At 36.6% G+C, this 25222-nt stretch overlaps 1 protein-coding gene across 5 annotated transcripts in view; it reads left to right on the plus strand.

Annotated features, from left to right (window-relative positions):
* The first annotated feature begins 1708 nt into the window (after positions 1–1708).
* The window catches only part of fbxo44.9 (F-box protein 44, tandem duplicate 9), a 29825-nt gene continuing 6311 nt past the window's right edge, over positions 1709–25222 (plus strand). Inside the window, 15 exon segments of one of the 5 annotated variants that reach the window (NM_001442199.1) lie at positions 1709–1955; positions 3452–3514; positions 5128–5389; positions 5479–5593; positions 8742–8837; positions 8984–9116; positions 9201–9343; positions 10593–10639; positions 10719–10830; positions 10929–11024; positions 11503–11638; positions 18731–18873; positions 21503–21549; positions 21625–21730; positions 21814–21909. In NM_001442199.1, the coding sequence (NP_001429128.1) occupies positions 1827–1955; positions 3452–3514; positions 5128–5389; positions 5479–5593; positions 8742–8837; positions 8984–9116; positions 9201–9343; positions 10593–10639; positions 10719–10830; positions 10929–11024; positions 11503–11638; positions 18731–18873; positions 21503–21549; positions 21625–21730; positions 21814–21909 (1724 nt within the window). In that variant the 5' untranslated portion in view covers positions 1709–1826. 5 annotated transcript variants of the gene reach the window in all.

The raw sequence follows: 25222 nt of genomic DNA on the forward strand, positions 1-25222 counted from the left end.
TGATATTATATTGTAAGAACGTGATATTATATTGTACAAACGTGATATTATATTGTAAGAACGTAAAAAGTATATTGTACAAACGTGATATTATATTGTACAAACGTGATATTATATTGTACAAACGTGATATTATTTTGTAAGAACGTGAAAAGTATATTGTACAAACGTGATAAAGCTCTTTTTTTTTTACCTGGGTGGCAGCTCTACGCTTCCGTAGAAGATGAACAAACAATCCTACCAAAAACTTGCAAAATCAGCCGGATAAGAACTCTGCATCTCGGCCTGTAGCCGCAGGAAAGGGTGTTCAGCTGCTGGACGCACCATGAGTGAGAGACTGCGCTAAAGCCAGTGGATTTAATAATGTTCCTCCACAAACACACGTAGCCTAATCTTGGTGCGTAAAGGGTTTTTAAATTATAAATAAATATTAATTAAACCATATAATCATAATGTAGACAGAGTATACAGGCTAATGGTGGCATTATTCTTTTATTATTCAGCTTCACCGCCGCCTTAATGCCAGATTGTGAAGAGAAGTGGAGAAACAACTTGCACAGCCTTTATCTTAATTTCGTTATTGCCAAAATACCCGTCATCATTTAGAGTTTATTTTAATTTGATTTGTTAAGCAAGATTTCATTTCATTGGTGTGTAGGCTAATTTAAAGGCTAAGTGTACCTAGACCTATAGAGTGCTGAGATGTTACGATGTTACAGCTGTAGGACTTATTTTATTTCTTTGTTCCAACTTTCAAGTGGCCTATAGTCTACGCTTGTTACGAATAAATGATGTTAAAACATATAAATGACTCATTCTTTAAAAAAAATGCATTAGAGCTGTGTGCATGAGCACATTTTAATGTAGGCTGTGAACGGGTTTGGGCTGTATAAAGCTGTCAATCAAAATGTACCTGTCGGACTCGGGACCTATCGGGTATAACTGCTGTTCCGCGGGAGCCGGCCAGATTTCTTACGGTGTGGGAGTAAATTTCTGAATAAATCGCGGGAGAGATGTGTGTGTGTGTGTGTGTGTGTGTGTGTGTATTAATATTAACTAATACTTTTGTTCCAATATAAATGTTATACTCACAATACTTTAGATAATGTTAACAAGCTCAAATTAAATGGATTACTAAATGTTGAACTATTATTAATAAATACATTATTGTGTTAGTAAATAAACCCAAGTCACATTTTACTAGCATTACTTATCACATTTCAACCAGTAAACAATATCAACTGCCAACATTGAACATACAACTGTTAATTGTTGATATAAAAAAAATATTTAATTTAAGAATTTTATATAAAGAATACTTTTTGATGTTAACAATTAAATAGTTGATATCAACAATTCAGTTATTTCAAACGAAAGAAATATAATGAATGCTGAATGTTGAAATCAATAAAGCATATCCTAAGAATAAGTCAAAACGGCTTGCCACAGAGAGCCATAATAATATCAACAACATTTATTATTTTAAGTTTTGTTGTGTAGTTTCAGGTTAATTTACCTCGATAGTACGCTGAGATGTTCAAATGATTCAAATGTCGCGGGTGGTGGGATGGTCTCTATGGTTTCAGCAAACAGTCATCTTAACTCCGCCTAAGATCCGCCTCTGCCCATTTCCGAGTATCCGGGAATGACGCACTTCCAAGATGGCGACGGCTGACCACGCCTACAGTAAGCTTCATTTGCGCTCTTCAGAAACCTATGGGTGGCGTCACGGACACTACGTCCATATTTTTTACAGTCTATGGTTTTTGTCCATAACGCGGATGTAGCTAATAATAACAGTGATACTGCTAGTTTACTGCCAAACAATGAAACGCAGCTTCAGTGGATCCCCACTGAAAGCACGCACAGGGGGATCGTCTGAGTCAAACGAATGCCTCAGTGGAATGGGGAGCTTCGGTGCGGCTTCGAGGGTCTCCGTAACCAGACCAAACGCAGTAAGTTGATGAACTTTTTATTTGTTTCTGTTTTCAGTATATCATAATATATCACCTGACTATATGTTTAATTTATCCTTATTGTTAGTACAGCAAAACCATAACCTATATTAGTTTTACTTGAGGGGTAAAATTCGACTTTCTGTGTTTTTCATTTCCTTTTATTGACACCGCATTTGAGTTTACGATTACGCGTACGGCCATAATGACAATTCCGCGCGACTATATGGAAATCTGACTCTCCGGACAAATCCCCCTTCCATACAGTTACTGTCACAGCCACATAAAAACTTTTGTACAATCATTTTATCTGCAGTTGACAGCAAGAACGAACATGCCTTTTCAAGTTGACAAGCAGCACCTGAATGTGTTCAAAAGAATTTAAAACGCCTAATGGGACGAATCTATGCCGCATTTTGAAAGTGAAATCACCTCATATTCACTGATTATAACTTTAGGATTTATTACACGACGGTCTCTTCTTTGCATTTATGTTATAACGCATAGCTTTGCCTTCTGATCTGTTATTGCATATTGATGATTTAAATTTCCTTTATATTCTAATCATTTTATTTATTCTGTCTAATTAATATATTTATTTTAGCCTCTTATATATTTATAAGAGGCTAAAATATTAAAATAATATATTTATTTATAGCTAAAATAATATATTTATTTTAGCCTTTATTACATATGAGAGATTACTGCACATTCACTACACATCTATAATGACATACTGTATTCAAACAGCTGTAAATTTAGTTAAATAAACATGCTTATATAAAGTGTAGTACAATTACAAATACCCCTTTAGTCGGGTGTGTGGATGCGAGTTACTGTTGACTTTAAGTAAAGAGGGGGTTTTTAACCCACCTTAAAGCGATTCTCCCCGATGTAGTTAACTCTTTCATAAATTAGCTGCGGCAAAAAATGCTAATTAAGGATGTAACTGTCCATGAATCTGCTGTATTAGCGATTAAAATTACTTATCTAGTTAGCGTTAGCTTGTTGCTAATGCTAAAGCCGTTTCCCATGCATTGTTTCATTTGTGAGGACTTGGCATAATGTTAACTCAACATTAACGACCACAATTTGCATATTATTAGTTGTGTATTTGCCAAATGAGCACTGCTACACTGTGCACACTAACCCCACTGTATTTTTTGTATAATCAGTTTCTATTCTGTTCTACTCAATTAATTTGAAATTAAAATGTTAACCTTTTTTAATTCTTTGTTTCTATTGTTGTGATTATTTTTATAATACTTTTGCATTCTTTATGTAAAGCACTTTGAATTGCTATTTTGTCTAAAATGTGCTACAGCATAAATAAACTTGCCTGGCAGTGTCATGTATTGGATAAAATGAACGAGAAAATGGACATAATAATTTTTTTAGTGCAGCTAAACGTCAAGTACAAAAACTCCGCATATTAAGCAATTTGGCTTTCAGAATGAGTGCTTATGAAAATACTAATGTCACATTATCAATCACAGGCAAAGGAGAAAGAAATGATTGAGGAACAGGCAGGGCAGGGTCAGTCAGATGTACAGTGTCAGGTAAGGGTGTTGTGCTTTATTGAAGGAATAATGACAATTCTTTTGGGGTGAACCATTTTTTTTTTATGTTTTCTGAGTTGTGGCTGTTTAGCAGATTTCACAGGCTCACTGATTTACAATATGATCTGTAAATTTAACAAGTGTAATGTAAACAAGTTAGTTATTATGAGTATGGAAAATGTCTTTTTCTGCATTTATTCTGCTTCAGGAGTCAGTCTATTGACTGTGAACAACAAAACAAACAATGCAATAAATAGTTTTGAAGTAAAATTTGCTGTCATTGAACCTGAGAAAAACTTAAGACAATAATCATAATGATGAAGTCTCCATGCTATAATAATAATTATAATGAAACCATTTTTAACTGCGGGGACATATCTTTATTAGTAAAATTCGTCTGTATTATTTGTGTCCCCTTCAAAAAAATGCTCGGAAGAAAATTTAAATTTATTGTCCCCCCCCTACAGCTAAATCAGATTTATGCCCATGGTCGTATGTAACATAGTGGAATGGCGGTGTCCCAGTTGACTTGAATGCAGCTGTAGGCTACTATCCCTTTGCAAAGTTTTTACTGTGGTGCCACTACAAAGAAACAAAAACACACAAAGATGTATTTAAACACACACACACACACACACACACACACACACAAACATATATATATATATATATATATATATATATATATATATATATATATATATATATATATATATATATATATATATATATATATATAAATAAATATAAATATTTGTTGAAGTCTGAATTAGAAGCTCCCTGTTTATTTTTTCCTCAATTTCTGTTTAACGAAGAGAAAAAGAAAATTCAACACATTTCTAAACATAATAGTTTTAATAACTCATTTCTAATAACTGATTTATTTTATCTTTGCCATGATGACAGTAAATAATATTTGAACTTGATATTTTTCAAGACACTTCTATACAGCTTAAAGTGACATTTAAAGGCTTAACTAGGTTAACTAGGCAGGTTAGGGTAATTAGGCAAGTTATTGTATAATGATGATTTGTTCTGTAGACTAATGAAAATATACAGCTTAAAGGGGCTAATAATTTTGACCTTAAAATGGCTTTTAAAAAATGTAAAACTGCTTTTATTCTCGCCAAAATTAAAAATAGAGACTTTCTCTTGAAGAAAAAATATTATCAGATTTTTAATATAAAAAAAATAATATTCCAAAATTTTATTAAAAAATTCCTTGCTTTGTTAAGCACCATTTGGGAAATATTTAAAAAAGAAAAAAACAGTTTAAAGGGGGCTAATAATTTCGCATTCAACTATATATAAACATGCATATAAACAATCAAAATTCTACCTAAATATTTAAATATTTACATTATAAAATAATACATCAAAATAAACACTGACATGTCTTCTGCAGAAACATTCCTAATTTCAAACATTTACAAAAATGTATGCATTGGGCTTCATTAGATTTGAGGTTGCCGGGTAATAGCTCACTGTGCCTGCAAAAAGCCAGCATGGGTAGTGCATGAGCATGTTTGCTGGGAATAAATGCTGAAAACTGGCAGCCATGTTCCAGAAGTGGAATTTCCAACAGGGTTAAAACTTTTCTCTCTCTCTGTCAGGACTCAGGGGTGCAGTTAGAGATACCTTTAGATGTGGTCGAGGAGATCTTGCTGAACCTGCCCGCTCATCAGGTGGTGCGAGTGTGTCGTCTGGTGTGTCCTGAGTGGAAAGAGCTGGTGGACAGTGCTGCACACTGGAGAGAGCGCTGTCGGAGAGAGGGGATTCAGCCCTGTGATGCTTCCAGACCGCCAGTGGACTGGTGCCAGTTTTACATCCTAAATAAGAATCGACGTAACCTGATCAAGAATCCCAAAGCTGAAGGTGAGTCATGTGTTTAATATTTTTGCAGTAAGTGGATGCACTTTAATCATTTTTCAGGTAAAATCTCTTATTTGGTTGTTTGTTGTTAGCTGGATTGCAGGGATGGGAGATTGCGGGTAATGGAGATGCCTGCTGGCTGACAGAAGAAAATAGAAAACCATTTCCGGAAAACACAGTCACCAGATGTTTTGTATCATTTAATGGGTATGTTTGATTTATAGATCTTTCGAGTTAGTTCTGTGTTCTTTCCATTTCAGTCAGTGAGTATGTAAGAAATCCCAGATACTTTTTATGCATTCAAATATGGACAATGCAAACAGGATATATTCACTTTATTCTTCGCGTACGAGCGGGCGCAGCCATTTGAATGTTTTTGGCTTGAGACTTCCAGTCTCCCTCACTTGCATTCATTTTTAGATGTTAAAACAGCTTGTTATGCTGCTTGATGTGGCAAACTGATATTTTGTTATTATATTATTATAGAATAATATAATAAGGTCATTTCTCTCATCTGAATCGAAAGTTCTAAAACAAGGGCACTTCTGCAATAAAGAATAAGGTCAATAAACAGAGAAATTGAGTGAGAATGAAGGAAGATTATTCTCCTGCACTCCCTTTTTCTTTACCCACACTCTTCTTCACCCAACTCAAAGAACGAAGAGAAAGAATAGTCATCTTAAAGTATGAATGTTTTGTATCAATGCAAGTGTATTTTTGCATCATGTTTGATACCATTTGAAATGTCTCAGTGCGACTGGTACAATGGTCTCGTTCTCATAGTAATAGGCATAATCTAAATAAACGCTTGAAACGTTAGGTATCTTTGGTCCACTTCAGAAAGGGGTGTTATTTATCAGGGTCCTCTATCCAAATTACCTCCTGATTCCCACAGCAAGTGGGTTAACATTGTTGTTTCAGACACCCCCACTTGGAGAATGTTTTGCTATGGGTTGACTATGGGGGAAAGCGTCAAGAAGCTCTGGGCGATTCTTTAATCAGATTAACCCATAATATAGAGCTCTCATACTCTATGGGCCCTATCATACACCCGGCGCAGTGTGGCGCAAGGCGTGGCGCAGTAGTCTTTTGTTAGTTTCAGCTTGGCGCAAGAGTCGTTTTGAGGCGCTGAGCTACGCTGTTTAAATAGCAAATGCATTAGCGCTCAGATGTGCGCCCATAGGCGTTCTGGTCTAAAAAGGAAGGCGTTCTGAGGCGGACCGCTGGTGCGTTGCTATTTTGAGAAACTAAAATAGATTTTTCATTAGACCAAAACTAACCCAGTCTAAAGTCCGGCGCAGAGTTGCGCCTCGCTTACACACTGCTTAATACGCACAAGAGAGCAATAGGCAAATATCTTTACATATGAAAAAATGTAAATATTAAGGATATATATATATAGTATATAATAATAGTAGATATAGAATATAAATATAAAGGATTAAAATATTACAAAACATATTATTTTCTAGCCTATAAATATGAAAAATCACTACTTTTATGTCTTCTTCATCTCGGGAGGCTTTTTCAGTTAATTCATAACAATTTGCTTTTGTATAATGTTATTATTATTAGCAGTATTATTTATTATATCCATATTTATATTTGTTTTATTAAAAGCAAGCTTAGATTTGCACATTTTGCTATTATTATTCATTTATTTGTTTGCTGGAAATTAGAACTGAATTTAGAAATAGTTTTAAAACAAATCTTTGCGCTTAACAAACTAAAGTATTTATTTATAGACTAATTGATGTCTGTGCGTAAAGGTTTCCCTATCCAAGAGCGAAAGTGAAAGTGATCCATTATCTCTCATTCTCAAGCAGTAGATGCTCTGTTTAAACAGTTTTTTGTTAAAAAACAGAAACTTTCCACTTAGACTTACTTTGCGTCCTGTAAATAGCGAATGCGCTCTTGGCACGACGCAGCTGACTCTTAAAGGGAATGGGAGATAAGATTCTAATTGGTTTATTCTTAAAACACACCTATAACTCATTAAGAAAATAAACTCAACCCTTTTAGACCATTGCGCCGTGGCGCAAGGCAGATTTCCCGTCCTTAAATTAGCAAAAACGCATCCTGACACGCCCTGAAAGCGTTTGCGCCCTGCGTTTTGCGCTCTGCGCATGGACCGTCAAAATAGAGCCCTATATTATATATATTATGAAGTCAGGTATGCATTTATTGAATTTGATGTCTTGTATTGTTTAGGAATTGACTGAATAATTGGCATAATACACATTTACCTGACTGTTAAATTATTATGTTTGAACGCATTCTGCTTAACTCTGTAATTATTTATTTTAGTAGATTACGCTGGATCCTTGTTTGCGCACTTCCTGCGTCAGGTCAGTAGACGGACTAAAGTCCAGTTGAGATGGAGCATCGGGCACATTAACTTTATTTTAGAGATCCGAATGACTCTTGATATTGATTCAAGTGTACTTTGGTGGAAAAGGGGTTATTTCCGTCTTGGGGAACAAGATGTTGCACGACTAACCTAGATAGGGTGCCTGAGCCTTGTTTGAACGTAATGTTGTTCTAAATTAAATATACATGGGAAACCATGAGCTTGGCTAATCCAAAATTATTATAGAAAACAGTAGTCAGTTATGTTTATAATAATGGCAGAGGCGATTCCTCTGAGCGACATGAGCACCCAAATTAACCAATGTAATAATTACAGGTAAAGACAAAAGGTTCAAACATTTATATAACTATTTTTTATTTAACTATATATTGATATAATCTTCCTAATGTTTTATAATTATAGTCAGAAAAACGAAAAATAAATATATTAATATTCTAAACCACATCATGTTAAAATTGGAGTCATATATGAGTAAAATTTTAAGGAATTCAACATTGTGCACTGGAAAGGCCAAACACACAGTGAACCTTCATCCACCAGTGGACGCCTTCATTTGGCCAACTGGGTAAACCTTACAAGTACATTTATATGGACACCAATAATCGGATTTTAATTTGATTAAGACAATACTCTGATTAAGAGTTTACCATGTAAACAGCGTTTTTTGATAAATTTAATCCGATTAAGTTCATAAGTAGAAATCAGATTGACATGTGGAGTGTGCCGATTTTAGTCGCATTATTGAAGTGCAGTTTAGACACCCAAAATTACATGACGGCAATGACGTTAATCGTATTATGTGCTATAACATGTAAAAGGGGATCATGAAAGGAACATTCAAAAAGCAACTCATGTAAAAACCTTAATCATATTATTGTATTATTCAGATTTAGGCAAATCATTCAGTTTCCGATGTCCATGTAAACACAATCAGTGATACAAAATGTAAACGAAGCATGAATCAACCAATATCGCTGTCCTCAGGTTGTGTTTGAAGCGACAGCTGATTGATTTGCAGAAAGAAGGCTACAGTGCTGCTTTCATGGATCAACTGCAACCTGACATTAAAATCTCAGACTGGTGAGCATTCACACAACTCACAACTCGTGCTACAGCATCTGAATTTTGCATTTATTGGAATTGAATTCCTGTGAACGATCTGTGCATTACACTCAGGCTCTAATATTCTCCAAACAGCAACACATTGGTTTGTTGTCTATCTGCAGGTATACCACAAACACTCATTACAAAAACCTATATCAAGTCAATATGCAACTGCTTGATGAGGAGATGCAAGCCATTACTAGTTATCATCCGTATAAAATGTTTCTGGAAGGGGACAATTATCCATGGTGTGAGGTGAGCGGAAAAATACTGACGGTTCAGTTACTCAAACTAATAGTCAAAGCTTAACCATACCGTGTTTGTTCTGCTTTATTCCAGATAACACATGTCTTCCGAAATTATGGACCTGGTGTTCGGTTTATCCGTTTCACTCATGGTGGGTTGGGTAAACAGACCCCGAGGGGCCATAATGGAATAAGACTCACTAACAGCAGCGTGGAGATCTGTCCAGCTGCAGAGAGGTACAACTTTCCAGAAGGATTTCACAGCTTCTCAGATGAGGACTTTTAAAGTGTTCTAACTTTACAAAGCTTTACTTTAAATGCATTCTTTCTGGTCCAGTAAATCAGTATGTTTGCATGCACCCTCATAATTATAATGAGATTGAAAATGGCAATATACTTATTAAACTATACATTATGTAAACTAATATGATTAAACACACCATAATTGTAAAAAGCATGGACTCATGAAGCATAATTACTATAAGGCATAGATATTATAACTACATATTACATATTATACACATTATTCATTTGACATGTAACTTTACCTCTGAACCACCAAGCTTTCAATAAAGCTCACTGTGCACATTCTGCTGTGGAAAAACACATAGACAAGCCACAAATAAACTGATATGGTACAGATGTGACTTTCTCAAACTCATGTTCATTGTTGCTCTATTACTGACATTGGCTTTATGATTATAGTGATATTCATGATGGCGCCAAGTAACCATCCATGAAAATGTGTTTTGCATTCGGATGCCAGTAGATTAAAACAGTGACCATTTATGTGTCTAATGTTAATATAAAAAAAATGAACACTTTTCAGAAATAATTTGAAAAATGCAAGTTTTATATGAGTAGCCCTTACTGTATTTATTGGGATATAATCACATTTACCATATATGGAGTTTCATTCATGTTATGATATAGTTAGTTACCTGTATGCTCTGTCATATTCTCGATACTTGGATGTAAATACCAGCATTGGATTGCATGGTAATTTACTACTGAATACATTGTTCTGCTTATTTATGCTGTCTAATCCATGGGGAAATGCATGACAGCTGCTAGAGAACCTTGTGGTAAGAGGGGAAAAAGGAAATGTTCAAACTGACTTCAATAATAGCCTGTTTTCTCCTTGATTTGGTTGTGAATTTTGTTCATCATTAGTACTCTTAGTACTCTATTTTTTTTAATTTATGTTTTTTGGTCTGATTAGTACAACCCAAAACATTACCATAATTGATCGTTTTTAGCAGCAATAGGTTCAGTGGCTTTGTTTACAATTTGCTCTCCAACATGTCTGACTAATGATGGATCACAAAAACAGTATATGTTAGGGACAGAACAGAGAAACCTGAAAGAACAAGACGCTTCACTGCAAGATATTTATGGTTCTCAAGTTTGATGTCCATTAATTGTGTTCCAGTACAGCAGAAAGGATTTTATAATGTATATCTTTTTTGTTTGTTTCCACTTGTAGGTTGAGATGCACGAAATCCAACTTGCTGATTAATCCCAGTGCAAAAGGTGAAGACTGTACAATAAGACTTGCTATAATCATTCTATTTTGCATTAAGTAACATCTCTTCTCTGATGTTCTCATTAGACGGACTTCAAGGATGGAAGATGGTACATAGTGGAAGCGGCTGCTGGGTGACAGCAGAAAATAGCAAACCTCTTACGGACACAGTCACTAGATGCTTTGTAACGTCTTTTGGGTACGGTTGATCATTTAGATCCTTAAATTTCAGTCAGTGTTGCAATTTAATAATAAATCAATAATTAAACACCAATCAGCAATAATCTTTGTTCTCAGGTTATGTTTGAAGCGACAGCTGATTGATTTGCAGAAAGAAGGCTACAGTGATACTTTCATGGATCAGGTGCAACCTCATATCAAGATATCAGACTGGTGAGCGTTCATTCAAATTCCCATTTCATTTTTTTCCCTGAAGTTTTATTTCATGTAAAACGTTTTTAAAGGCACTGTTCACCTAAATGTTCTGTCCTTCTGTTGTTCCAAGCTTTTTGATTTTGAACTTTACATAAAAAAAATTTTTAAATAGAGAAATTTTAAAGAACAACAAATTATTGACATGAATTTTCATTTTTGCTGCAGCAAACTTCTTTAAGAACACTGTAAGAGCTTTAGACTCAAATGAGCTTTAATATGAACACAAAGCTTTAAGAAAACTTTTATTTTATAAATCCAAAATCAAACAAAAAGGGCTTCAGCGGTAATTGATGTGTCGGTACTCCTTGGATAAGGGATGCATAAAGATTTTTTAAAACAATAACACTGTCAATAAAGGCTTTTTCACTTACTTTTCAAGTGCCTTTGACTAATGATCTTGTTTGAGTAAATTTTGTATTATATATTTTTGGCACAGGTATGCACCTCGTAACGATTGTGGAAGTGAGTATCAGATCTGTGTGGAGTTGCTTGATCAGGAGAAGAAACCCATCAGTACCTTTGAGCCTGAGAAAGTGTTATTTCACTTTGGGAACTCTCAGCCGTGGTGTCAAGTGAGTAGCTTAATACAGAGGGTCCAACAGGCTAAATGCACGGGCACTTAAAATAAAAAAAAAAAGACTGTTTAACATATGGTTTGTTCAAAATCAACAATTGTAAGCTGCCTGATTGAGATACCGTATAAAGTGGGACTCACACTAATTACATTATCGATGCTGTAAAAGGAATGAATTGTTATTTTTAAGAAATGAAAAAGTAACATTAACATTTTAATGGGAGTTTTTTTTTGGTGGCCATATTATATATATATATATATATATATATATATATATATATATATATATATATATATATATATATATATATATATAAATATATATATATATATATATATATATATATATATATATATATATGTATGTATGTATGTATGTATGTATGTATGTATGTATGTATGTATGTATGTATGTATGTATGTATGTATGTATGTACACATACTCACTGGCCACTCCTTTAGGTTTGGGCCCATTTTGCCTTCAAAACTGCTTTACTCCTTTGTGGTATGGATTCAACAAGGTGCTAGAAATATTCTTTAGATATTTTGGTCCATATTGACATGCTAGCATCACGCAGTCGCTGCAGATTTGTCGGCTGCACACCCATGATGTGAATCTCCCATTACACCACATCCCAAAAGTGCTTTATTGGATTGAGACCTGGGGACTGTGGAGACCATTTGAGTACAGTGAACTCATTGTCATGTTCAAGAAACCAGTCTGAGATGATTCACGTTTTATGACATGGGGCTTTATCCTGCTGGATGTAGCCATCAGAAGATGGGTACACTGTGGTCATAAAGGGATGGACATGGTCAGCAACAATACTCAGGTAGGCTGTGGCATTGACATAATGCTCAATTGGTACTAATGGGCCCAAAGCGTGCCAAGAAAATATCCCACCAGTCTGAACCGTTGATAAAAGGCAGGATGGATTCATGCTTTCATGCTGTTGATGCCAAATTCTGACTCTACCATCCAAATGTCACATCAGAAATCGAGACTCATCAGACCAGGCAACGTTTTTCCAATCTTCTGTTGTCCAATTTTTGTGAACCCATACAAATTGTAGCCTCAATTTCCTGTTCTTAGCTGACAGGAGTGACACTCGGTGTGGTCTTTTGCTGCTGTAGCCCATCTGCCTCAAAGTTTGACATGTTTTGCGTTCAGATGCTCTTCAGCATACCTCAGTTGTTACAAGTGCTTATTTGAGTTACTGTTGCCCTATCAGATAGAACCAGTCTGGCCATTCTCCTCTGACATCAACAAGGCATTGGCGCACACAGCAGTTTTTGAAATGCTCAGAACAGCCCATCGGCAATCAACAACCATGCCATGATCCAAGTCACTTAAATCTTCTTTCTATCTTAAATGAATCTATCTATCTATCTATCTATCTATCTATCTATCTATCTATCTATCTATCTATCTATCTATCTATCTATCTATCTATCTATCTATCTATCTATCTATCTATCTATCTATCTATCTATCTATCTATCTATCTATCTATCTATCTATCTATCTATCTATCTATCTATCTATCTATCTATCTATATATTTTTTATTTATTTATTTTATTTATTTATTTATTAGTGCTGTCAATGGATAAAAAATAACTAATTAATCGCACCTTTTTAAAAAAATTAATTGGGATTAATTGCATTTAAAAGACTGAAACTTGTCATTTTGGCTGTTCAAATGTAAAATTAATGTAAACGCAAGACAAAAACTATTTAAATTCAAAATATAATTGTTTATTAGAATTTTTGTTTAACTTGTAACACAGATTTCTTCATGTAAACAACATACCCACAATAAACCATTAAGATCCTGGCTTGGCAGCCATATTTATTGCAGAAATTAAAACACAGGCATGTTAATATTATTTGAATTTTAAAACAATCAATGCCAATAAAGAAAAAAAAAATTCCAAGTTGGATTCTAAGTGGACTGCAAACAAATGCCAAAATACAGGCATTGCAGATATGGAAAATGGAAAATTAGAATAACAATAAAGTATTAAATACAAACAATTGCACTCTTAGTAAAGTTGTATTGCTGTTGAGATTGTTAAATATAAAGTAAAAACAATTTTACTCAGTCCTCTTACATTTAGTCAGTTGCTAAAACAGTCCAGTCTGTTGACATTATCGGGGGACGATCTGCCCCTTTTCTTTTGAATGATGTGAGCTGAGAGTGCAGCGCAATCTCACAGCAATTCGATTCGTAACTTTTTGATTTAGTGGCTACGGAAGTTTATGCAGGTTTGTTGCTAAGAAAGTGCACACACACACACACACACACACACACACAGACAGACAGACAGACAGACACACAGATAGACAGACAAACAGACAGATCACACACACATGCGCACAGGACAGGACAGGGCAGGCGGAGCGACTCACTTCAGCACACATGATCACATTCATCTAATTTGCTTAAACTAAGCGTTCTAAAGTTTGGCTGTATTTCACAAGGATTCTGACACAACAAAGTAAAGCAGACACATGCGTGTAAGGGGGAAACACGTCAAACTTAATGACACATTTTAGGGCTCATGCTGAAAGGCAGATGAATGTGCTGTCTGACAGCTTGTGACATCATGTCACTTTCTGAGTACATGTACATAAAAAACCAATACTCCGAATTTAATATGATTAAGATAATACTCTTATTAAGAGTCTACCATGTAAGCAGCAATTTTTGTTTACCTTAAAGGACCACTGAGTCACGAAATGCGGAGGTTTTTCTTTCCTTTCGCCATGCGGTATCAAATTCCATTAAGACGGAAATCGAAAGTTAAAAATGAAACACCTGAATTTGCATGAAACTCTGGAGAAAACGCTGGAGAGCCTGGTGATGCGACATTAATTGTTTTATACTGAAACTTGCCTTCAAAAAGCGCTTCCTTGGCCTTATTCATATTTCTTTGCATGTTGAACACACGTCGACCACAACAGGAAATAAAAAAAATAGCAACTGCATTAATTAATTTTGACAGCACTAATATATATATATATATATATATATATATATATATATATATATATATATATATATATATATATATATATATATTAGGGATGTAACGGTATTGTAAATACCGTCATACCGCAATATTAAATTTTTTCGATATTACCGAAGTCGCATGACTCGGTAAAACTATAGGTCTTCAGAGAAAATTTGCTCAGGCGAATGAAGCGAACGGGAGGTAGCTGAAACTTCATTTCCCATCAGCCCCGGCGTGGCCATAATCCTTTGCGGTCTGTTGTCGCTACAGATCCAGTAATGCGGAAATGGAGTGTGCTGCTAGTAGCGGAGATGAAAAAAAGATGGAAATGATCGAACCTAAAGCGGGTGTTGTCGCCGCGCGCGTGCTGAATAGCGGTGCTGTCGCGCGCGTTCTGATCAGCTGTGTTGTGGCGCGCGTATTGTAAAGCGCCGAGGGGGGGTTGAGCGCGCATACTCAGGAGAGGTGTTGTCGCGCGCCTACTGAAGGGCTGGACTGGACGGAGGTTGTGTCGCGTCACGGGGGCACTTTTGATCGTTTTGGAAGGGCATTTTCTATCCAAGACTAAAAAGGGCATGTGCACTGCACAGGTTGAGCCCTATGTGTGCACGTGCTTGCAAGTTAGGGAATACGACTAATAACAGTCATGGGGACTGCAGAAACACAGCACACTGTTCAGATTGATGCAGACATTGACTTGTACCGCAAAGAGACCTCTATCTCACTCATGGTTTGTCTTCTCAAGTGGGGGAAAGACAATGCACAACGTTACCCACTGCTGTCAACATGGGCCAAGTCATATCTCTCTTGTCCCAGAAACCTCAGTCCCAAATGAGAGGGTTTATTTCTGTTGCAGGGGACATTGTAAATACCCAGAGATACCAGCTTTTACCAGATTATATTTATATGATAATTTTTCTTTAAACCCATCTCTATCTAAGTGAGTGATTAAATGTTAAATGTGATGAGTTTTCAACAATACTAAATTGAAACTTTATTTTTTTACATGGTTTAATAATTTTTTGTTATTAAAATTGAAGTTCCTGTTTCAAAGCTAACAGATAGATGGCTAATTTGTATGTCATTGACACTTTTGGCACTTTTTTGGAGTATTTTCAAAAGTTTTTTTTTTTTCCTGTAAATGATTCAATAAATACCGTACCGTGACATTCATACCGAGGTATTACCGTACCGTGAAATTCTGATACCGTTACATCCCTAATATATATATATATATATATATATATATATATATATATATATATATATATATATATATATATAAATGAGCATTAGCACACTCGTAGGAGTGTGAGTTGGCTGTACATCGGCACTGATGGGAGGTGCACTTCGATACTATGCCGCAGGCCAAGTGCCTTAGTGTCCTCCACACAGAAACCGTTGCTACTATACTGATGTCACTTTAGAGCTAGTACTGTATTTTGAATGATTTTCTAGCGTAATGTCTAAAGTGATGACAAAACAAGTAATATTTGCTCACATTTAAAAATTTATAAGGCTGAACAGCATAACATGCCATCAGTCTACAGAGATTTCCTGGTTTTTCTGTTGCAATTGGGATTTGACAATAATTAACCCTAAAAAAGTCAGAGTAAAGCAAACACTACCAGTTTCTGTGGTAAAAATTCAGCAATACAAATTACAAAAGAGAGAGATCGACTCAGAATGTCACTTACCTGATTTATAATGATTTTTTTTCTGCTGTAGTTTGAAATTTATGCTGAGAAAATGCAGTTTTTCTCCCTTTAAGGACTTCTTATGTGGTCTCTGTCTCCATCTTGTGGCGGAATATCAACTGTCACTTTCTTTGGTCAGCTCAGACAGGCTGATGGTGGCCAATGCGCTGAATCCGATGCTCCGAAATTATAAATAATTAAAATAGGCACTATCCTTAAGGCTGATTTATACTTCTGCGTCAAACGCCGGTGTATGCTACGGCGTTGATGCATAGCCCTTCGCCGTGGCCATTGGCGTCACTGACGTTCACCTCTCAAAAAATTTATCAACATGTCGCAACAACGCGTATCGCAAGCTCTGTGATTGGTCGGCTTGGTAGCGCTGACGAGTCTGGGTGGGACCGAGAGCCGCGCGAGTGGCGCTAGCCCAATGGAGCGATTGTTTACAAGTGTGGAGTCCCGTGAAGGAGCTCCGGATGGAAAGTTTTGTTTTGTGTTTACCTCATAGTTAAAGTTCTTGCACGTCTGCCAGTTCCTGCCTCAAAATGAGCGAGTTTGAGCCACTTGTACATCCAGGAAGTGTTCAGGAAAATTTACACCTCACTGCCAACTAGCGTTTCGGAAGTGTTAATGCAGACCAACAGAGACAGCGTGCAGAAGTATAAATGCACAGACACAGGTGTTGCATGCGCCGTGGGTTAAGCTGGTCACTTGACGCAGAAGTATAAACCAGGCTTTATAAATAAACTGCATAGTTGCAAACTAAACAACTACATTCTTGTCTAAAAAAACCCCCTCAAAAGTACATTATGTTGTCCAAAAACAATATTTGTCAAAAAACTGTAGTGTCCTCTGCTTGTCGCTGTATGTGGGTGGAGTAATACAAAAGGATGAAGAGGCTGGACGAGTGCTGTTATTTGCAAAACATTGCACGGCTATCAGCCAATCAGAACCAGACAGAACTGTTGTATGTATATATGTATATATATAAAACTGATTCTGATTATAGATAATTGGATAATTGGCCGTATTATATATATATATATATATATATATATATATATATATATATATATATATATATATATATATATATATATATATATATATGGTTAAAATATAATGTGGTTTAAAAAAACAAGTTAAAAGGTGGTATGTACAAGTGCGTATGAGAAAGTATTGCACATGTTTATTGCACAATAGGGGAATATTTAACTGTTCATGAGGTAGATGGCCTGAGGAAAGAAACTTTTCCTGTGTCTGGCTGTTTTTGTGCTTGGTGCTCTAAAGCGCCAACCAGACTGTAACAGTTCAAACAGGAAGTGTGCTGGGTGTGAGGCGTCCACAGTGATTTAGCGAGCCCTTTTACTCACTCTGGAAGAGTACAGTTCTTGAAGTGTAGGAAGGATAGTGCCTGTGATTTTTAGCAGTCCGGACTATTCGCTGTGGTCTACGGAGGTCAATTTTGGCAAATGAGCTAACCAGATGGTGATTGAAGTAATTGAATACGGTGGTGTTCCTCAGCTGACGGAGGAAGTACAGTCTCTGCTTGGCTTTCTTCACAATAGAGTCTATGTGAATGTCCCACTTCAGATCCTGAGAGATGGTGGTGCCCAGGCACCTGAATGACTCTACTGCAGCCACAATGCTGTTCATGATAGTAAGTTGGAGGAGTGCAGGGGGGTTTCTCCTAAAATCTACTATCATCTCTTCTGTTTTAGTCATGTTCAGCTCCAGGATGTTGTATCGGCACCATAAAGCCAGCTGCTCCACCTTCTGTCTGTATACAGACTCGTCACTGTTCCGGATGAGGCAGATAACAGTAGTGTCGTCCGCAAACTTAATGAGTTTGATGGAGGGGTCTTTTGCAGTGCAGTCGTTGGTGTACAGGGAGAAGAGCAGTGGGAAAAGAACACATCCTTGGGGGCACCTGTGCTGATGGTGCGGCTGTTGGACGTGATTTTGCCCATTCTGACTAGCTGTTGTCTAGCTGTCAGAAAGCTGGTGATCCATTGACAGACATAGCTACAGTAGGAACAGAGAGCTGGATAAGTTTGTACTCGAGCAGTGATGGGACGGTGGTGTCGAAGACAGAACTGAAGTCCACGAACAGAATCCTTGTGTAGTTCCCTGGTTTGTCTAGATGTTGTAGGGTAAAAAAACTGCAGGGGGTCCAGCAAAGGTAAGGTGATGTCCTTCAGATAAGCTGGCACCAGTCTTTCAAATGACTTCATGGCCACAGATGTTAAGGCAACAGGTCTGTAGTCACTGAGTCCTGTGATCTTTGGCTTCTTCTGGATTGGGATGATGGTGGAGCGTTTAAATCAAGTGAACAGTCAAAGCCTAACTGTCCCTGTTTGTTCTGCTCTATTTTAGACGGCACATGTCTTTAAAAACTATGGAGCTGGAGTTCGATTTATCAGTTTCACTCATGGAGGGAAGGATACACACAACTGGGCAGGTCATTATGGAATCATAGTCACCAACAGTAGTGTGGAGATCTGTCCAGATGATGAAAGGTGGAGCTTTTCAGAACTTTTTTTAATTAAAATGTGTAATGCAGATTAACAATGCATTGACCTATATATTGTAAAACAAAACATAAAAAAATAAATAAAATAAAGTGCAAATTTGAACAATTTAAGCTAAATTTGTTCTAATCCCTCAAGACCTTTGTTCATCTCCAGAACACAAATTCCAAACATTTTTTTGAGAAATCTGAGGGCTCCCTGATCCACCATAGACCAAAATGGTCCTGACTTGTTCAAAGTCCATGAAGGTACCAAACAAATTTTGAAAACAGTCCACGTGTCTTCAGTGGTGTTTAATCTGATTATTATGAAGCTACATGAATACAGAATCAAAACTTATGACTAAGGCCCCGTTTACACTAATGCGTTTTAGTTTGAAAACGCATAAGTTTTGCTACGGTTACGCCAACTGTCCACACTACGCCAGAGTTCTCGAGCGCCGAAAACGGAGCGTTTCAAAAACGTTGGAGAGGCCGTTTTCATTCTGAAACGCTGCTGCTCCGTCTCAGCGTGGATGATGGAAAACAGAGACATCTGAAATCGGAGGCGGGGCTGCAGACATTCGCCTCTCTGATTGGGGCTTTTCCTGAATATTAAGTAGCCTAACACACACAGTTCAATCCTGCATCATCTCCTTGTAAGTTCAGACTTCGCAAGTTTGATCAAGGCTGCAGTCTCTTCTTCTCAGTTTGATATGGAAAAGCAGACTATACCGAGGACACGGGTAAATCTTCAAAGGGAACAGTGTACTTTATAACTTCATTCACATCACCCTGGCTACGTTGTTTCACTTTTTCAACAATAAAATGTAAACATGATTTAAGGAACTGCCTATTTTCATTTTAATATTAGCAACTTAACAGACAGCAGAAATGTTGAGGCGCCGTGTTGCACCATCTACACAGTGTGGATATTTAAAACAAAACGGAGCCGATAACAACTGTCTCCTTTCAATTTCAGTGATAATACGAAACACACCCTCTCTTTTGCTGAATATCAGTTTTAATAATCGATAATGGCCATTATAAAAGTATAACATACAATAAGTTTATACATTATAGGAAATAAAGGCAAGCGATCTGTCAATATACAGAATAGGCTACGTGGTTACATTAATCATTAACTTCTTTGCGCTCAGCCAAAACACGTTAGCCTACCTGAGAACAAGTAATAGATTCCATTGACCAAAGTCAGGGAATATGTCGTTAGATAAAGACAACAAGATGAATGAAATATCTCGTTTAATAAATATAGTGAGATTAGATCCAGCGGGAGATGCTTGATGAGAAGTCCGACCAGCAGAGCTCTCATCTGGGTAGATGGGCTGCAGCGCTTGCCCGAGAGTGTCTGTGTGGTCACGTGATGTGAGTTTTCAGCGTTTTGGTGTGGACGGAGAGCGAGTTTAGAAACGCTGGGTAAAACGCGAGTGTGGACGCGGATCGTTTTCATTCTAAAACGCCGTTTTAAAACTAAAATGCACTAGTGTAAACGGGGCCTAAGACCGTACCCACACTATGTACAGTTGCCTCGAACCAGGCCAAAGCACACTTCCCCCCTCCCCCCCCCCCCTCCCGTCTCCCCCGACGGCCTGCACTCACATTACAATCGGGCCTGGGCACGCTTACGTCATCGATTCTGCGCTGTTCAGTAAACGCTCTCGCTCAGCACAGTGGAGATTTCTCTAGTTATATCGTTTGTCATTAGATATGCAGTGACATGCAGTCAAATATTTCGCCAAACAGTCCTTAGGGATGAGGTGACATGCAGTCAGATATTTTGCAGAACAGCTCCGCCACTTTTGGCACTTATAAACAACCATAAAGTCCTCGTGCTGTAGGAATGAGGAGGTCTGCTGAAGGTGCGCAGCTGTCGTGCAGTGAGGGGTTTGCATCTTTAATAAACTACGGCAGTTTGCATTCATTGAACAGTAAGAATGATTAATAAATACATATGAAACAGTCTTTTAAAGTCACGTCTCGCTTTCAGTTTCGGGCTTTGGCACGTTTTGCACTCACACACAAGCGTACCGCGCCAAAGCCCAAGTGAACCGCCCGTGAGCCCGATCAGTGCACTCACAGTTCTCAAACAATTCGGGAAATGGGCTTGGGCATGGTTCAGATAGCATAGTGTGAGTACGCCCTTATTCTCCTCAATGTCAGTATAGGGCGCACATTCATAAACGCTGTGCACTAATGTATACCCCAGAAGTCCGCGCATAACTTCCTCTGTTTGAAATAAAGTGTAGGCGCACACAAGGTAATACATCAGCAGCATAACTGAGCACAACATGCTCTCCTGAATGCGTGCCCTATACTGACACTGAGTCCACTTTTGTTTTTTTACTTTGTTGGGACCATTACTGTGCATGGATGATGGTGAGCTCTTGGATACCATCTAAAATATCTTGATTTGTAGTCCAAACATGAGTGAAAGTCTCAGGGGATTGGAACGACATATTAATAACAGAATTTTCACTTTTAATTGAACTACATATTAAGAGTTGGTACTGCTGCCTAGAAGAGGTACTTAAAGTTAATGTGAAATGAGCTAATACAGGTTATGTTTAGTAATGTACAGTTGTCCACATTTAAAATGTACCTTCTTTTTCCACACAAAGCTCCAGATTCATAAATCGTAATTTGATCAAGAATCCCAGCGCACAAGGTAATTTCATATACTTAAGACAACAATAAGCGTCACTAGCTTTAAGTAACATGTCTTTTCTGGTGTACTTATTAGCTGGATTACAGCAATGGGAGCTTGTCGCAAATGGAGGCCACCAATGGACGACCGAAGGAAATATACCAACATTTCCAGTCAATACATGTTTTGCAACATCTCACGGGTATATTTGATATTTTACATCCTTTATTTCAATCGATGTTACAACATTATAAATGCAATAATTTCATGAATCGATGTTCTCAGGTTGTGTTTGAAGCAACAGCTGATTGATTTGCAGAAAGAAGGCTACAGTGATATGTTTATGGATCAACGGCAACCTCATATCAAAATCTCAGACTGGTGAGCGTTCACACAAACTCTGTACTACAGTATCTGAAGTAGTGGATTCCATACCATATGAGAATAATTCTTGTGAATGAGCTGTCTGTGAATGATCTGGGTCACAAATCCTTAAAGTGTGCTTTAGAACCAATTATATGATGAGCATTTTTTAAATAGTTATAGTAGATTGTTTTGTCTTTAATTTGGAAGTATCTACATAAGTTTCCCAGTAAAGGGTTGCAGCTAGAAGGGCATGGACGCTGCATAAAACATATGCTGGATAAGTTAGTGGTTAATTTCGCTGTGGCAACCCCTAATTAATAAAGGGACTAAGCCCAAAAAACAAATACAAATAAATAAATGAACATCTACATAGATTTGATTTAGTCTTGGCTTGTGGTACTATCCACTCCTTTCTTCTCTTTCTGTCAAGTTTCCCACACAATAGAAGCAAAAAACATCTTTAATCTAGCTGCAATGTTTAGGGCTTAGTTTTTTATGCACACAAATATATTCTGTATTATTCAGTTAGCTTTTAACATTTCAGGTCATTTGCCATCGAAATGCAGCATTTTTAAGCCACCAATAGACCAATTTTATATAAAAAAAAAAAAAAATGTCATGATTCTTTAGACTTTCATGTACCCACCTAATTTCATGAAGAGCTGAGTTTTCGTTAAGGCTTTTGCATATATTTGGCCATGACAATGTTGTACATTTTTCTGTTATAGCTGCAAATGCTGACAAAGTCTGACATGTTTAATACATTTTGACTATAACCTAGAAGTGGTTTGTGAAAGAAGGTTTTTCAATTAAGTTGTAATATTTAACAGACAATTATATTACAGGTATTGTGTGGATGAGTAGGAAAACAGTGTAAGGTGTGGTTAATCGAGTTATTCAGATTGGCTCTACATACCTTAAAGATTTTGGCGTCCTGTCACAAATGTGAAACATTTCAGTTTTGTCTTCTACTTTTCTTATTCAGACTCCAGGGAAGGACACTCAACATCATAATATATTAATATTAGGTTAAATTTACGTTGTGACATCAGGTGACCAAAATTCGATGTCTAGTCAGTGTCTAATGACAATGTTATTTTGACATCCAATAATGAGATCAAATGATCTTGACTTGGACATATTTGGTTGATTTTAGTTTGTGTTGGAAAGTGACCAAAATCCAACGTCGAGCCAGCCAGTCGAGATCATAAACCAACGTTATATTGACCACAAGTCTGAATGCCTGAAGTCTGATGCCAGGTTCCAAAAAAATATATAAATGATGAGAAAATCACCTTTTACGTTTATATGAAGGGCTTAGCAATTCATAGTACTAATCAGAAGTTTTGATGTATTTACAGTAGAAAATTTACCACAAAATTTCCTCACGGAACATGATCTTTACTTAATATATATATAGATATATTCTTTGCATAAAGAAAATGTATTATATTTACAGTTGAATTTAGAATTATAAGCCCTGTCTCTTTTTTCCCTAATTTCTGTTTCCAACACTCTTCTAAACATGAGTTTTAATAACTTATTAAATCTCTAATCTCTAATAACTGATATATTTTATCTTTGCCATGATGACACTAAATAATATTTTACTTGCGCGCACACACACACACACACACACACACACACACACACACGTGTGAATGAGTGTGTATGAATGTTTCCGAGAGACGGGTTGCAGCTGGAAGGGCATCTGCTGTGTTAAACATATGCTGCATAAATTGGCGGTTCATTCTGCTGTGGTGACCCCAGATTAACAAAGGGACTGAGTCGAAGAAAATGAATGAATGAATTATATACATACACACACATATATATATATATATATATATATATATATATATATATACATACATACACATAATGTGTGTGTGTGTGTGTATATATATATATATATATATATATATATATATATATATATATATATATATATATGACCCCGGATTGATAAAGGGGCCAAGCCAAAAAGATAATGAAAGAATGAATGAATATTAGGGATGCTCATTTCGGTTCATTTTGCTAACCGACAACTGAGCCTCGTTAATCGGATATTAACGGTTAACTGGTCAGATTAATATTAAATTACTATTTAATAAAAAAAAAGTGTCTATTTTGTGTCTGACACATTAAATATTGCATTTTAAAATACTGATTTATTTAAATATGGTAGCATATTAATAACAGAACATAACAACGGAGCATTTTCACGCACCTGCAGTGATTAGCCCAGAAGAACAGAATAAATTAAATAAAATGAATAAGCCGGCCCTAAATTATTTTTCACTTAAATGATTCATTCATATTACAAAAATCGAAAACACTGACTGAATCCTTTTTGAGAACTGTTTTTTTTTAATCATGTTTTTTTCTTCCATCAAATAAAAGCAGACTTCCTCAAATCCCTGATTCCACAAAAGATATGCATTTTTTTTAATGCCCCGCCATTATTATTATATCACAAAACATTTTTACAGAACAGTTTTATTAGAAATCATTATTTTAAAGATTATATCTTGATATGGTTTCCTCTCTCACTCACGGTTCAAGTGCGCGTGCTGCGTAATAATAAGACAATGACAACGTGCGCATATGATGACTTTTTGTAAACAGTATTGTTGTTTAAATATGATATTGCATTAATTTGCATACATGCTTTATAAGCTGTAAATTGAAAGCTAAAGCCTATTTGTTGTGTTTACGACGCAGATCCAGGAGGCCATCAGCATCAGCGCTGGTTTGGCATTAACTCGTCTGTATCAAACAGCAATATTCTTCTTCCATTTTGCTTCTTTGGCAAATATGTCTTTAGGCACGTGCGGTTACACATTAGCAAAAGTTAACAAATATGTGTTACAGTTGCACATTAAGGGGCCGATCACAGCAAACGCGCTTTTCCGTTCCAAAAACACCTTTTACGTTGACAAGAAAAAGCGCCCCGACTTCCTCTGTTTGTGCACAAAACCTCTTTCACACCCCCTCAAATATTTTCTGGTCAAGCGCAGATCTTCTTGTGCGCTCTCAAATAAATGCTGCTGAATTGCGATTTAGCACGTTTATGTAGCGAGCATGTCTACAAAATTCATTAGATTTGTTAGGAATATTTCTGAATGTCTCCATAGACTTACAAAGCGGCATTAATGCGTCCTGAAGTAAAGTGAAACGTCTATAAACTCCAGCAAGATAAAGTCACTTTATGCAAAACCACAGACCATCATCTATAAATAAATAAAAATTATGGGAACTGTGTTCATCATAACTGAAAGCGACGTCGTGTTTGCTGGCATCACGCACCAGTCAGTCCAGCCTAATC

The sequence above is a fragment of the Danio rerio genome, chromosome 23 (assembly GCF_052040795.2).
Source record: "Danio rerio strain M-AB ecotype USA chromosome 23, GRCz13ab, whole genome shotgun sequence".
NCBI lineage: Eukaryota > Metazoa > Chordata > Actinopteri > Cypriniformes > Danionidae > Danio > Danio rerio.